The sequence below is a fragment of the Zalophus californianus genome, chromosome 16 (assembly GCF_009762305.2).
Source record: "Zalophus californianus isolate mZalCal1 chromosome 16, mZalCal1.pri.v2, whole genome shotgun sequence".
Taxonomy (NCBI): domain Eukaryota; kingdom Metazoa; phylum Chordata; class Mammalia; order Carnivora; family Otariidae; genus Zalophus; species Zalophus californianus.
The window spans coordinates 46,158,600-46,175,479 of record NC_045610.1 but is presented as its reverse complement, the minus strand read 5'-3'; the positions used below and the strand labels follow the sequence as shown (position 1 = coordinate 46,175,479).

At 39.3% G+C, this 16,880-nt stretch overlaps 1 protein-coding gene across 2 annotated transcripts in view; it reads right to left on the bottom strand.

Annotated features, from left to right (window-relative positions):
• Positions 1 to 16,880, bottom strand: part of EFCAB13 (EF-hand calcium binding domain 13) — a 314,516-nt gene that overhangs the window by 72,134 nt on the left and 225,502 nt on the right. For both annotated transcript variants that reach the window (XR_003515406.2, XM_027568521.2), the window contains exons 54-59: positions 14,354 to 14,407; positions 5,887 to 5,991; positions 3,104 to 3,157; positions 2,387 to 2,491; positions 941 to 994; positions 198 to 302 (exon numbers count right to left, since the gene is read on the bottom strand). Coding sequence is in view for 1 of the 2 variants with exons in the window: in XM_027568521.2 (XP_027424322.2) it covers positions 198 to 302; positions 941 to 994; positions 2,387 to 2,491; positions 3,104 to 3,157; positions 5,887 to 5,991; positions 14,354 to 14,407 (477 nt within the window). In the remaining variant the exon portion in view is untranslated. The remainder of the gene's footprint in view (positions 1 to 197; positions 303 to 940; positions 995 to 2,386; positions 2,492 to 3,103; positions 3,158 to 5,886; positions 5,992 to 14,353; positions 14,408 to 16,880) is intronic.

The window sequence follows — 16,880 nt, the reverse complement described above, 5'->3', positions numbered from 1 at the left end:
AGTAGACTAAGCAAGTTGCTTCAGCCACAAGAAGGGGATATTCTTCAGTGCCTTCTTCCCATGTGGGAAGACGAATAATGAAAAAAGGTAGGATTTCCTCAATGGCATAACCAAGATCCATAAAGAACAATGGGCTGGGATTCTAATCACCATGGTAGGATTTTCCCAAAGAATTTAAAAATATTTTACATGCTCACCATCAGTGGGCAGGTTGCATTTGAGATCCTTAATTTCGTCTTCTGTGAGTTTCCATCCCATGGTTTTCAAAACTGAACCAAGTTTATTGACATTAACAATCCCTCCTTGGAAATGAAAAATGGTCAAGAAACAACAAAATGAAAGAAAAATACAGGTTTATATATTTAAACAACCTAGGGGCCCACAAGACTGAAGTATAGGTGGAAATATAAAGGGTGTTTTCTGTCAGAAGTGTTTTTCTTTTGCAGGCAAGGGATCTTTTTCTAAAATTTTGGTTTGGGCGACTTCTTAGAAACTTCCTCTGTTGGGGATAAAAAATCTGAAATCTTAATCTCATTGCCCAGAATGCATTTTATTATAGTCAGTCAGCATGCTGTATAGTTTTTGGATTCAAATAACTTAAATGGACTTGAATGAAACAAGTGAAAAAAGTAATTTTATCTTCTCACTCATAAGTGGGCTCATTTTTATTTACTTTATTAGTTTTCTCAACTCCTAACCAAATTCCCCAAATATTTTCCCTTTAGTTTCTCTGTTCCAACACAGATATTAGTTTCTTTTCTGCAAAACATTATTTAAAAATTCAATGTGGTGATAATTTGCTCACAGACAGGTCTATATCAGAAGGTAGGAATGACATCAGTATTTAAGTAGGTTAGTGAAAGTCACAATTGGGTATCTAGGAAGTAGTATGTATGTGCCTCTTAGATTCATCTGGCTTTTGACTATGCTTCTCACTTACCATTAAGAGACTTCAAACCATCCAGCAACCTACTCTTGTAGACTTTCCCATTAGCTACAGGAAACATAAATCAGATCATACACAAGTAAGTGATGTGGAGAGTCACCAACGCAGCAAGTCATAATTTAATGTAAGGAGGATTTGTACTTTTCTCTAGAAAATTTCCAAATTGCTTTCAAATTTTAAAAAAATGAAATGGCCACCAATGCATCCACTCTATTCAATTGTTGGCACCTCAGCATGTTAATGCTGGCAATCTACAATGCATGAGCTTTTGAAAAAAAAATTCTTTCTGCTCTTTCGTCTAGTTAGTATACCTTTTAGAATTCCCTTTTCTATGGAATTTGCCTACAAAAGGTATTTCTTAACCTTGATGGCAGATTGTGAATAGAGCAGCAGCTGATTTCCAACTAAAAACCTGTAATGGATAGAATTCCTTCTTAAAAATCTTCTGTTAAAATGTTTTTATTATGGGCGCCTGGGTGGCTCAGTCATTAAGCATCTGACTTTGGCTCAGGTCATGATCCCAGGGTCCTGGGATGGAGCCCTGCATTGAGCTCCCTGCTCAGCGGGAAGCCTGCTTCTCCCTCTCCCACTCCCCCTGCTTGTGTTCCCTCTCTCGCTGTGTCTCTGTCTGTCAAACAAATGGATAAAATCTTAAAAAAAGTTTTTATTATGAAAAATTTCAGCCATATACAAAACTAGAATAGAAAAAATGAATCAAAAAAAAAAAAGAAAGAAAGAAAGAAAGAAACAGTGAATCCTCATATATACTCAGCTCAAACAGTTACTGATGTTCTACTATTTGATAGAATCCTTTTAAGGTGAAACTGGATCATTCATTGTCTTTAAAAATTATTTGGACTATTGGACATATAAGTTCACATAAATGAATAAATTGAACCATATCATAATGGCTGTACTTTTTCAGTCTAGAGTTTGGGGGTTTTTTTGTGTGTAATTGCCTTTCTCTACTACTCCCTTCTCAGTCTATGATCCAGCCACAAGACCCCAGATAACTCACATTAACAATCTAGAATATAGAGCATATCTTCATATTATCTATCAATATATGTATAGATATATAATTACATTAGTGAAATCATTTATTCTAAGTAACTGTGGAAAGTATCTATGCTATCATATGAGAAAGTTTATAGAAGTTCTTACAAAGGAAGAAATGTATCCTTCCCTCAACACCATAGTAACATTTTATTTTTGTAAAGAATTTATTTATTTATTTATTTGAGAGAGCAAGAATGAGAGACGGAAAGAGAGCACATGGGGGGGTAGGGTGAGAGGGAGAAGCAGACTCCCCGCTGAGCAGGGAGCCCGATGCAGGACTCGATCCCGGGACTCCAGGATCATGACCTGAGCCGAAGGCAGTCGCTTAACCAACTGAGCCACCCATGCGCCCAAGACCGTAGTAACATTTTAAATCCTTACCATTAACTGGCAGATTTTTTACCAGTTCTCCACATTCCTTATCTGTGACAGTTACTCCTATGTTTTCCAGGACATTTCCCACATCACTGACATCAACCTCTCCTCCTTCAGCATAACAAAATGGGCACAGATCAGTACAGAGAAAGGTCTAATACCTCCAAAAACATGTTGATGCCTTTTCAGCTTCAGCTACGATAGCTGAATGAGCAAACACACATGAATATGCTAACTGTTCACCACTGTCTTTAATGGGGGTAGAAATAGAATTTCTTCCTTACTCTTAGTAAAGTGATAGACATACTGATGCACTTTACATAATGTAAATTAGGACACTGTAGGCATAAGATCCATTTATTTTGTAAAGGATATTACATCTCTCCTAATTTCTTAACGATGAGAGTATTTTATCTTTGTGAAAGTTTGCTCTATCATTTGCTGTCCTAATTTAAATTTGGCAGTCAAAATGAAGCATAGTGACAATTCTTGGCAAATATTCCAGAAACAAAGAAATTTGCTACTAGAACTTTGCACTGAAAAATTAGTTCTAAAATGCAGATATTCTAAAGTATAATTCTAGGCAACTGAATGCAGATATTCATCAATATAAAAGAAAAATGGATAGAGTAAAAAAGGAAATGGAGAAATGATGGGTCTATATAAAAATATAAATTAATATAAAGAATTAAGACATTAGATTTATAGAAACTTCTAACTAACCTGTAACAGTTTCCACTGCTTCCATCAAGTTTTTGAGACCAATCTTCCCATTAGCTGTAAGAAATATCATAATTAGGATGTGGCAATGTTGTAAGATAAAGGAGCTATAAGAAGAAAAAGATTCCACTGACAATTTAATCTCAACCAATCAAAACTTTATATGGATTGGATTACAAGAATTCATTCTATGGTAGATAGGGGGTTGACCCAAGGAAACTTTCTCTAAATCTTTTGCTTGCAGGAGTGTTACAGTAGGCTGAAGATGCTGTTTGGTCTCTGGTAGCCCTTACTTCTGGTGCATACACAAAGTTCCTCCCAAGACTGATGTTGAAAGAGATCCCCATTTTTCATGTTTTATCTTTTAGTAACCATCTTCTTCAGTTATTTCAACTACTAACTTGGACTGGTTGATATGTGTTCTTAATCTTTTGTTACCAACACATCCATAAAGTTTGGATTAACATTTCTACCTTTCTGTCTTTGGGAAAAAGAAATCATTAGTTAAAGCTAGAGGGTTATAGAAATATGGCATTGTTTCAATATCAGGAAGGACTGATCAACCACATAAGACTAGTTACTTTATTTACTGGGCCAAGTACAAAATGAAAATGCAGGGCCCCTTGTTCAAAGCTTTATCTTTTTTCCCCCATAGTCTCATTCCTGAGTTGTCCTATTGGTGTTTTTGGTTTAGTTTTTAAATCTGCTAGTTAATGTCACACTCTCACAGGCATGGCATCTTCTAGGGTTGAGTGCAGAACCTCACAGGTGTCCTGGGTGGGGTCCCACTACTCAACATGCACAGGGCTCACTAGCCCTCCTCCCACCTGCTGCTAGATCCACACATCCTATGCACTGGTTGCCTCAACTCACTACGAATACGCAACTCCCAAGAGTAAAGTAACCTTGACATGGGACACACTATGTACTTGGAAGGGGATGGGCAACAGGCTTGACCTTGTCAGCCCAGAGTGGGGAGTGCTGCCACCATGTCTTCCCACAAGATGCCTTCAGGTGCAGGTTCCCAATGCCAGCCCTCCCTGAAACCATGTCCAGGTCCCTGATGGTGTCAGAGGATGCAGATGTTGCCAGGCACAGGTGATGAAATGGAGGTCTGCTGTACCAGAGGCTGTGGAATGGTTGATCCAGAATACATCCTGGGGACTAAATGGCAAGGGCAGTAACATTCATGAGCTGGGGTACCAAGCCCCAGCCATGCTCCAGTCTGCCATCAGATTTCAATTAGGAAATGCAAATTCAAAGATAAGGTTATGAAGATTCTCAGTGATGGCCAAAGCAGAGCATTAAACCCCAAGCATGGTACTCTTTTGAGCTCAGGATTCTGTGCAGCTAACTGCACTGGTTACACACTGTCATTACCCAAAGCAAGATAAAAGGAAGGCCTGTAGTGCCACAGATTTAACAATCAAAAGACTCAAGAGGAGAGCTAACTGCAGAATCCATGATCCCTGCTCCTCAGGTCATCATAAAGTTTCTGAATGATGTTTTTAAATATGAGAAGATAATGAATCACAATATAGTAAATAGTGATTAGGACTCAAAAGAGCATGATGCTGGAATGGGGAGGGTGACAGAGAAGCTGAATATATGCAAGAGGAGGAAAGAAGCCTAAGATTACACCAGAATAATCTGGATATGAGCCAGTTTCCCCACTGTGGAATTTAAGGCTTGTCTAAATTGTGGCTGGTACCAGGCTCCTTTAAGAATGAACAATTCTCATCTGGGGATGAAGCAAAACTATCTGCTGAATCTGGTTTTTGGATGTTACCTGCAGATATATATTGTTACTTCAATGCAGATGACTGGCAAACAGTCCTCCTTTATTGATTTATTTTGATTTGATGTCATTTGATTTTATCTTCTTTAGTTCTAGCCACATGAGGCTTTTTAGGAAAGTGCTACTTGGCCTCAAAGCATATGGTACACATGTATATTAGGCAATTGTTAATGAAAACAAAACAAAAAAACAGCTAACTATATACCAAAACTCTTATTTCCTCTCATAGTGTAGAATTATAGACGGAAGTGGATGCTCAGCCAGATACTATGTTCCTATCACCGCCCATCCCACCTCCCCCTTGCATATAGTTGTAGCCATGTGACTAGTTCCCAACAAAGAATGGTTATGGAAATGACATGTCCTACATCTCTCTCCTTCATGCTCCCTTTTCCATTCCATTAATTAGATATAAACAATGAAAAGGCTATAAGACAGAATCCAAGAGGCAAGGAACCCAGATCCCTGTATCACTGAAAGGAGATGAGCCACTGCCCGTCAACCAAGAATACTCTCACCTTGGACTTTTACGGGGGAGAGAATTAAACTTCTATTGTGTTTAACCATTACATGTTTTCAGGTTTGTTTGTTTGTTTTTAAAGATTTTATTTATTTATTTGACAGATACATAGCGAGAGAGGTAACACAAACAGGGGGAGTTGGAGAGGGAGAAGCAGGCTTCCTGCTGAGCAGGGAGCCCCATGCGGGCTTGATCCCAGGAGTCTGGGATCATGACCTAAGCTGAAGGCAGACGCTTAACAAATGAGCCACCCAGGTGCCCTCAAGTTTGTATTTAAATAAAAATTGAGTTTACCCTAAATAATACATATTCTGTTCTTAAATCAGGACTGGTTTATTCCTATCTTTCCAAAATGCTTCTATTTTCTTTTGGTATATGCAATATCACTAATTAATGTGGGTTCTCTGACACCAGCTCATAAATGTAGTAAACTCATCTCTAAGGTTCATTATCATCTACAATCCTCACCATCAGGTGGCAAATATTCTGTCAGACCTTCACGTTCCTTTTCTGTGAGTTCAATTCCCAGGTTTTCCAGAACATTGTCTAAGTTATTGATTTTAACCATTCCTCCTTAAGAAACAAACAGGAAAGAATCATGAAAAAAATACTACATGATTTCAAAAGATTAGTATATATATATTTTTTTCTCACATGCATCAATTTAATAAAAAATAAGGACAAACATACAACTTATTTATATTAGTGAACAGGCATATAAGGTTAGCTCAGCAAATCACTTAAAATGAGATCAAGAACAACTTAGATAAAAATGTTCTGAGGTGGGGGGGAGGAGCAAGATGGCAGAGGAGTAGGAGACCTAAATTTTGTCTGGTCCCAGGAATTCAGCTGGATAGGGATCAAACCATTCTGAACACCTACGAACTCAACAGGATATTGAAGAAAAGAATAGCAGCAACTCTCTGAACAGAAAAGTGACCACTTTCTGGAAGGTAGGACATGTGGAGAGGTGAATCCGAGGCGATAATCAGGAAGATAGACAGCGGGGGAGGGGGGGCTCCGTTGGCTGCTTCTGGCAAGTGATAGAGCTGCAGAGCACAAAATCTGAACTTTTAGAAGTCTGCTCTGCTGAGGGACGTCGCTCCAGTGGCTAAGTGGGGGGTGGAACCCTCGCTGGGACAGTGTGGTCTCAGGACCCTCAGGGTCACAGAAATCCCAGGGGTGCCTGAGTGCAGCAGACCTCCCACGTATCGGAGCAGGGAAGCCGGCTGCAGAGACAGAGCGGAGGTGTGGGCTCTCAGCTCGGGGTTGCCATAAGCCGTGATCCACAGCATAGCCAGGACACTGCTCCTCCAGCAGGGACCCAAATAGCTGCAGATCCGGGGAGACTCCCCTTCCTCCCCTGGGAGGAGTGGTGCGGGAGCGCACTGCAGGGATCTGCTGGGTTTGGAGACTACACACGGGGTCAGGTGCCAGAGATAGAAACGCTCGGTCACAGGCTGGGTGAGCATGGAGTGTGGCCAGAGACCGGGGAGACGGGAGTGACTGCCTGCTTTTCTCTGGGGGTGCACTGAGGAGCGGGGCCCCGAGTTCTCGGCTCCTCTGGGTGGAGATTGGGAGGTCGTCATTTTCCCTCTTGTCTTCCAAAGCTGTATGGAAAGCTTGGCAGGAACAAAAGCTGCCGAGAGCAAACCCGAACAGATCGCTTAGCCTGGCCCCAGCAAGGGCGGGGCAATTCCGCCTCTGGCAAAGACATCTGGGAACCAGAGCAACAGGCCCCTCCCTCAGAAGATCAGCATGAACAGCCTACCAAGACCAAGTTTACCGATCAAGGAGAACGGGAGAACTCCAGCGCTAGGGGAATATTGCACATAGAATTCATGACTTTTTTTACCATGATTCTTTAGCCTTTCAGGGTTAATTTTTTTTAACTTTCTTTTTTATTTTTTCAAATTCTTCTTTTTCCCTTTTTCAACCAACATCTTATCAATCCCGTTTTTAAAAAATCTTTTTTATTTTTCATTTTTAGAGTCATAATCTATCCCTTCATAGTAGTTAACCTTATTTTTGGTATATATATATACACACACACACACATACATAAGTTGTTTTCTCTTTAGAATTTTGGGATACAGTGTCTTCTAACAGACAAAAATATACCCTAAACCTCTACTGTTTGGCTTTGTTCTAGTCTCCTGCCTGATCACATTCTCTCCATTTTTTTTTTAAATCCTCTTCTTTCTTTTTCAACCAACTTCTTATCTTATCAATTCCTTTTATAAAATCTTTTATAATGTTCATCTTTACAGTCATATTCCATCCCTTCATCTTATTTACCCTTATTTTTGTACATGTATAAGTTTTCTTTCTTTAAAATTTTGGGAGGCACTTTCTTCTAACAGACCAAAATATACCCCAAATCTACTGTGTGGCACTGATCTATGCACCAGCCTGATCAATTTGATCATACTGTTTTTTTGTTTCTTTGTTTTTATCTTTATCCTTTTCTTTTCTTTTTTCTTTTTTCTTTCTTTCCCTTTCTTTTTGCCCAGTTTCAGGTCTCTTCTGATTTGTTTAGTGTATATTTTTCTGGGGTCATTTTTACCCTGTTAGCATTTTCTTCTCTCATTCATCTATTCTCCTCTGGACAAAATGACAAGACAAAAAATCACCTCAAAAAAAGGAACAAGAGGCAGTACCGACTGCCAGGGACCTAATCAATATGGACATTAGTAAGATGTCGGAACGAGAGTTCAGAATGACGATTTTAAAGATACTAGCTGGACTTGAGAAAAGCATGGAAGATATTAGAGAAACCCTTTCTGGAGAATTAAAGAACTAAAATCTAACCAAGTCAAAATCAAAAAGGCTATTAATGAGGTGCAATAAAAAATGGAGGCTCTAACTGCTAGGATAAATGAGGCAGAAGAGAAAATCAATGATATAGAAGACCAAATGATGGAAAATAAAGAAGCTGAGAAAAAGAGAGATAAACAACTACTGGATCACGAGGGCAGAATTCGAGAGATAAGTGATACCACAAGATGAAACAATATTAGAATAATTGAGATCCCAGAAAAAGAAAGAGAGAGAGGGGCAGAAGGTATATTGGAGCAAATTATAGGAGAGAACTTCCCTAATATGGGGAAGGAAACAGGCATCAAAATCCAGGAGGCACAGAGAACCCCCCTCACAATGAATAAAAATAGTAAAAATCTAATAGTAAAAATTACGAGTCTCAGAGACAAAGAGAAAATTCTGAAAGCAGCTCGGGAGAAGAGATCTGTAACCTACAATGGTTGAAACAGTAGACTGGCAACAGACCTAGAGACCTGGCAGGCCAACAAGGACTGGCATGACATTTTTCAGAGCAATAATGAGAAAAATATGCAGCCCAAAATACTATATCCAGCTGGGCTGTCACTGAAAATAGAAGGAGAGATAAAAAGCTTCCAGGACAAACAAAAACTACAGGAATTTGCAAACATGAAACCAGCCCTCCAAGAAATATTGAAAGGGATCCTCTAAGCAAAGAGAGCCTAAAAGTAACCTAAGCCAGAAAGGAACACAGACAATATACAGTAATAGTCACCTTACAGGCAATACAATGGCACTAAATTCATATCTTTCAATAGTTACCCTGAATGTAAATGGGCTAAATGCCCAATCAAAAGACAGAGGGTATCAGATTGGATAAAAAAACAAGACCCATCAATATGCTGTCTTCAAGAGACTCATTTTAGACCCAAAGACAACCCCAGATTAAAAGTGAGGGCGTGGAAAACCATTTACCATGCTAATGGACACCAAAAGAAAGCTGGGGTGGCAATCCTTATATCAGAAAAATTAGATTTTAAACCAAAGACTACAATAAGAGATGAGGAAGGACACTATATCCTACTTAAAGGGTCTATCCACCAAGAAGCTCTAACAATTGTAAATATCTATGCCCCTAACATGGGAGCAATTATATAAGCCAATCAATAACAAAAGCAAAGAAACACATTGACAACAATACAATAGTAGTGGGGGACTTTAACACCTCCCTCACTGAAATGGACAGATCATCTAAGCAAAAGATCAACAAGGAAATAAAGACTTTAAATGACACACTGGACCAAATGGACTTCACAGACATATTCAGAACATTCCATCCCAAAGCAACAGAATACACATTCTTCTCTAGTGCCCATGGAACATTCTCCAGAATAGATCACATCCTAGGTCACAAATCAGGTCTCAACCGGTACCAAAAGATTGGGATCATTCCCTGCATATTTGCAGACCACAATGCTTTGAAACTAGAACTCAATCACAAGAGGAAAGTTGGAAAGAACTCAAATACATGGAGGCTAAAGAGCATCCTACTAAAGAATGAATGGGTCAACCAGGAAATTAAAGAAGAATTAAAAAAATTCATGGAAACCAATGAAAATGAAAACACAACTGTTCAAAATCTTTGGGATGCAGCATAGGCAGTCCTAAGAGGAAAGTATTAGCAATACAAGCCTTTCTCAAGAAACAAGAAAGGTCTCAAATACACAACCTAACCCTACACCTAAAGGAGCTGGAGAAAGAAGAGCAAATAAAGCCTAAACCCAGCAGGAGGAGAGAAATAATAAAGATCAGAGCAGAAATCAGTGAAAAAGAAACCAAAAGAAGAGTAGAACAGATCAACAAAACTAGGAGCTGGTTCTTTGAAAGAATTAACAAGATTGATAAGCCCCTGGCCAGACTTATCAAAAAGAAAAGAGATATGACCCAAATAAATAAAATCATGAATGAAAGAGGAGAGATGACAACCAACACCAAAGAAATGCAAACAATTATAAGAACATATCGTGAGCAACTCTATGCCAGCAAATTAGATAATCTGGAAGAAATGGATGCATTCCTAGAGATGTATCAACTACCAAAACTGAACCAGGAAGAAATAGAAAACCTGAACAGACCTATAACCACTAAGGAAATTGAAGCAGTCATCAAAAATCTCCCAACAAACAAAAGCCCAGGGCGAGATGGCTTCCCAGGGGAATTCTATCAAACATTTAAAGAAGAATTAATACCTAGTCCTCTGAAACTGTTTCAAAAAATAGAAATGGAAGGAATACTTCCAGACTCGTTTTATGAGGCCACCATTACGTTGATCGCAAAACCAGACAAAGACCCCATCAAAAGGAGAATTAAAGACCAATATCCTTGATGAACATGGATGCAAAAATTCTCATCAAAATACTAGCCAATAGGATCCAACAGTACATTAAAAGGATTATTCACCATGACCAAGTGGGATTTATCCCTGGGCTGCAAGGTTGGTTCAACATCTGCAAATCAATCAATGTGATAAAATACATTAATGAAAGAAAGAACAAGAACCATATGATCCTCTCCATAGATGCAGAAAAAGCATTTGATGAAGTACAGCATCCTTTCTTGATCAAAACTCTTCAGAGTATAGGGATAGAGGGTACATACCTCAGTATCATAAAAGCCATCTTTGAAAAACCCACATCGAATATCATTCTCAATGGAGAAAAACTGAGAGCTTTACCCCTAAGGTCAGGAACATGCCAGGGATGTCCACTATCACCACTCCTATCCAACATAGTACTAGATGTCCTAGCCACAGCAATCAGACAACAAAAAGAAATCAACGGAATCCAAATCGGCAATGAAGAAGCCAAACTCTCACTCTTTGCAGATGATATGATCCTTTATGTGAAAAACCCAAAAGACTCCACCCCAAAACTGCTAGAACTCATACAGGAATTCAGTAAAGTGGCAGGATATAAAATCAATGCACAGAAATCAGTGGCATTCCTATACACCAACAACAAGACAGAAGAGAGAGAAATTAAGGAGTCGATCCCATTTACAACTGCCTCCAAAACCATAAGATACCTAGGAATAAATCTAACCAAAGAGGCAAAGAATCTTAGTCAGAAAACTATAAAATACTCATGAAAGAAATTGAGGAAGACACAAAGAAATGGAAAAACGTTCCATGCTCATGGATTGGGAGAACAAATATTGTGAAGATGTCAATGCTACCTAGAGCAATCTACACATTCAATGCAATCCCCATCAAAATACCATCCACTTTTTTCAAAGAAATGGAACAAATAATCCTAAAATTTGTATGGAACCAGAAAAGACCCCAAATAGGCAGAGGAATGTTTAAAAGAAAAATAAAGCCAGTGGCATCACAATTCCAGACTTCAAGCTCTATTACAAAGCTGTCATCATCAAGACAGTATGGTACTGGCACAAAAACAGACACATAAATCAATGGAACAGAATAGAGAGCCCAGAAATGGACCCTCAACTTTATGGTCAACTTATCTTTGACAAAGCAGGAAAGAATGTCCAATGGCAAAAAGACAGTCTCTTCAACAAATGGTGTTGGGCAAATTGGACAGCCACATGCAGAAGAATGAAACTGGACCATTTCCTTACACCACACACAAAAATAGACTCAAAATGGTTGAAAGACCTAAATGTGAGACAGGAATCCATCAAAATCCTAGAGGAGAACACAGGCAGCAACCTCTTCAATGTCAGCCGCAGCAACTTCTTCCTAGAAACATCACCAAAGGCAAGGGAAGCAAGGGCAAAAATGAAGTATTCAGACTTCATCAAGATAAGAAGCTTTTGTACAGCAAAAGAAATAGTCCACAAAACCAAAAGACAACCGACAGAATGGGAGAAGATATTTGCCAATGGCATATCCCATAAAGGCCTAGTATCCAAAATCTATAAAGAACTTATCGAACTCAACACCCAAGGAACAAATGATCCAATCAAGAAATGGGCAGAAGACATGAATAGACATTTTTCCAAAGAAGACATCCAGGTGGCCAACAGACACTTGAAAAAGTGCTCAACATCGCTCAGCATCAGGGAAATCCAAATCAAAACCTCAGTGAGATACCACCTCACACCAGTCAGATGGCTAAAACTAACAAGTCAGGAAATGCAGATGTTGGCGGGGATGTGTAGAAAGGGGAACCCTCCTACACTGTTGGTGGGAATGCAGGCTGGTGCAGCCACTCTGGAAATAGTATGGAGGTGCCTCAAACAGTTGAAAATAGAGCTACCCTATGATCCAGCAATTGCACTACTGGGTATTTACCCCAAAGATTCAAACGTAGTGATCTGAAGGGGTACATGCACCCTAATGTTTATAGCAGCAACGTCTACAATAGCCAAACTATGGAAAGAGCCAAGATGTCCATCAACAGATGAATGGATAAATAAGATGTGGTATGTATACACACACACACTGGAATATTATGCAGCCATCAAAAGGAATGAAATCTTGCCATTTGCAACAGCGTGGATGGAACTGGAGGGTATTATGCTCTGCGAAATAAGTCAGAGAAAGACATGTATCATATGATCTCACTGATATGAGGAATTCTTAATCTCAGGAAACAAACTGAGGGTTGCTAGAGTGGTGGGGTTGGGAGGGATGGGGTGGCTGGGTGATAGACATTGAGGAGGGTATGTGCTATGATGAGCGCTGTGAATTGTGTAAGACTGTTTAATCACAGACCTGTTGCACTGAAAGAAATGATACATTATATGTTAAAAAAAAAAAAGATCACAGGAAGGGAAAAATGAAGGGGGGAAATCAGAGGGGGAGATGAACCATGAGAGACTATGGACTCTGAGAAACAAACTGAGGGTTCTAGAGGGGACGGGGGTGGGGGGATGGGTTAGCCTGGTGATGGGTATTAAAGAGGGCACGTACTGAATGGAACACTGGGTGTTATACGCAAACAATGAATCATGGAACTACATCAAAAAGTAATGATGTAATGTATGGTGATTAACATAACATAATAATAAAAAAAAGAAAAAAGAAAAAAGAAAAAAACTAATGATATGATATATGGTGATTAACACAACATTATAAAGTTAAAAAAAAAAGTGTTCTTAGGTGGGGCCAGCTTGACCGGCTTAGTTAGTAGATTATGTGACTCTTGATCTCGGGGTCATGAGTTCAAGCCCCACATTGGGCACTGAGCTTATTTAAAAAATATTTTCAGGTTGAACCATTACTTAGTGGTGGGGCTGTGATTATGTGTTTAAATTTATTATTTGCAGTATTGGGTAATATTCATCTGTTAAAAGAGAGGCCAAAAGAATACCAATGGTAGGATTGTCCCCAAGGGGAATTCAGAGAGAATACTGTGCATGTTGTCCCCAAAACAAAGTCAAGGCATCAGCTGAGAGTGATAGTTCAAGTTTCAGATCATCAATGTTCTGCTCTTGCAATACACAAAAAGTGTATTAAAGATTAAAAGGTTATAAAAGTGGATTCATTTGCTCTAGAGGGAAGAATGTCATGGACGACACATTCACCACAAACTTCTGCAAGGAATGTTGCTGACTGCCATTATTCCAAGGGCTTGGGATGGCAGACCAGCCAGCTGCAGGAGACTGTCTCATCAAATAGTAAGCAGCAAAACCTGTAACCTTTCCTCTTTCCCTTCCTACTTCCCCTTCTTATCTCTTCTTCTAAGGACTGAAAGGAAGAGGAAGTAAAAAAAGTATTTTGGCCACAATACCATGCTTCTCTTCTACAGTTGTTGTTGCTGTTGTTGTTGCTAACTGGTCTTTGGGTAAGAACGTTTTATAGAAAATAACTTGATTCATGCAATAAAATGATATTAAAGATCACTCCAAAATCCTTTGTATTGCTGTTGGGCAAATCCCCAGAAAAACTGCCTATGATGTTCTCTATATTATTTGTTGTATAAATTAGATTTCACATCCATTCAAGAGAGAATGGATTCCTTGCAATGCTATAACATGGGTGATTATGTAAAAGTACTGTGTGGTGAATGTAGTGAAAGAAAAGATCTAAACATAGGAATGTAGACATGATTCAAAACCTGCTGGTAAAGATGTCTGTGTTGGTATTTGTGTTGGTATTTAGCAGACTTTCCTGCTAATCATGGTTAAGTACCTTTTATAGACTTCACACCATCCAGCAATCTGTTCTGATACACCTTTCCAGCAGCTATTAGCAAATAGAAAAGGCACAGTTAATATCTGAAGGAAAAGAACATGGACAGTCACAGAGTTACTGGGCAACTGGGTAATTCCAGTAGGCTACACCTTAAAGAATAAGGTTGAATGTCTATTCAGTTGTATAAAAACTGTCAGTAATAAAGGTGAAATTAGAGTTTCCTCCACTGAGTTTTTTTGGGGGAATCAATTTATACAATTAGCTTTTAAAGGTTGTGGTGTAACTTCAAGATTATTTACAGAAATAGAGAAAATAAAATTCACATGCGGCCAGTAAGAAATTTCCTGAACAGAAGTTCACATGGGGGGCATCTGGGTGGCTTGAGTCGGTTAAATGTCTGCCTTCGGCTCAGGTCATGATCTCAGGGACCTGGGATCGAGTCCCGCATCGGGCTCCCTGCTCCACAGGGAGCCTGCTTCTCCCTCTGCCTCTGCCATTCTTTCTCTTTCTCTCTGTCTCTCATGAATAAATAAATAAAATCTTTTTTTTAAAAAACAGAAATTCACATGGTTCTTTCCTGAATACATTTTCCAAAAAATATCTAATAATTCCTCTCATTTTTTTGTGAGATTATGAAATATTACAGGGATACAGATTTTTATGATGACATCACTGACACCTGTGTATCTCACCCAGCTTCATTAATAAACAGAATAGATACAGCAAAAATATCTTCTACGTCTCTCATCCCCCTTCTTTCCTCACCTTTCCCAGGGTGACTTACTGACCTATATAAAGTGTTTACAATTCCCATGCATGTTTTACTGGCATATGTTAAATGGTTTTGCAGAACTTTAAAGTTTATATAAATCATATCACAGTGTGAGTTTCCTTTTGCCACATGCATTTCATTGAATTCTTGTTTTTTATATTTGTTCATATTGAAACATTGAACACTTTCATTCATTTTATTTATTCATTTATTAAGTTATATTTTTAGAGAGAGTATGTGAACAGGGGTGGGGGAGGAGCAGAGGGAGAAGGAGAGAGAGAGAATCTTAAGCAGGCTCCATGCTCAGCACAGAGCCAGATTCAGGGCTTGATGTCATGACCCTGAGATCATGACCTGAGCTGAAACCAAGAGCTGGATGCTTACCCAACTGAGCCACCCAGGCACCCCTTCATTTATTTTATTTTTTTCTTTCTTTTTTTTAAATTTTATTTTATTATGTTAATCACCATACATTACATCATTAGTTTTTTGATGTAGTGTTCCATGATTCATTGTGTATAACATCCATTGTTCCATTCAAGATGTGCCCTATTTAATACCCATCACCAGGCTAACCCATCCCACCACCCATCCCCTCTAGAACCCTCAGTTTGTTTCTCAGAGTCCATAGTCTCTCATGGTTCGTCTCCCCCTCTGATTTCCCCCCCCTTCATTTTTCCCTTCCTGTTATCTTTTTTTTTTAACATATAATGTATTATTTGTTTCAGAGGTACAGGTCTGTGATTCAACAGTCTTACACAATTCACAGCGCTCACCATAGCACATACCCTCCCCAATGTCTATCACCCAGCCACCCCATCCCTCCCACCCCCGACCACTCCAGCAACCCTCAGTTTGTTCCTGAGATTAAGAATTCCTCATATCAGTGAGGTCATATGATACATGTCTTTCTCTGATTAACTTATTTCACTCAGCATAATACCCTCCAGTTCCATCCATGTTGTTGCAAATGGCAAGATCTCATTTTTTTAATGGCTACATAATATTCCATTGTATATATATATACCACATCTTCTTTATCCATTCATCTGTCAATGGACATCTTGGCTCTTTCCATAGTTTGGCTATTGTGGACGTTGCTGCTATAAACACTGGGGTGCACGTACCCCTTCAGATCACTACATTTGTATCCTTGGGGTAAATACCCAGTGCAATGGCTGGGTCATAGGGTAGCTCTATTTCCAACTTTTTGAGGAACCTCCATACTGTTTTCCAAAGTGGCTGCACCAGCCTGCATTCCCACCAACAGTGTAGGAGGGTTCCCCTTTCTACACATCCCCGCCAACATCTGCATTTCCCGACTTAATTTTGGCCTTTCTGACTGGTGTGAGGTGGTATCTCATTGAGGTTTTGATTTGGCTTTCCCTGATGCCAAGCGATGTTGCGCACATTTTTATGTGTCTGTTGGCCAACTGGATGTCTTCTTTGGAAAAATGTCTGTTTATGTCTTCTGCCCATTTCTTGATTGGATCATTTGTTCTTTAGGTGTTGAGTTTGATAAGTTCTTTATAGATTTTGGATACTAGCCCTTTATGGGATATGGTCATTTGCAAATATCTTCTCCCATTCTGTCGCTTGTCTTTTGGTTTTGTGGACTGTTTCTTTTGCTGTGCAAAAGCTACTTACCTTGATGAAGTCCCAATAGTTCATTTTTGCCCTTCCTTCCCTTGCCTTTGGCGATGTTTCTAGGAAGAAGTTGCTGCGGCTGACATTGAAGAGGTTGCTGCCTGT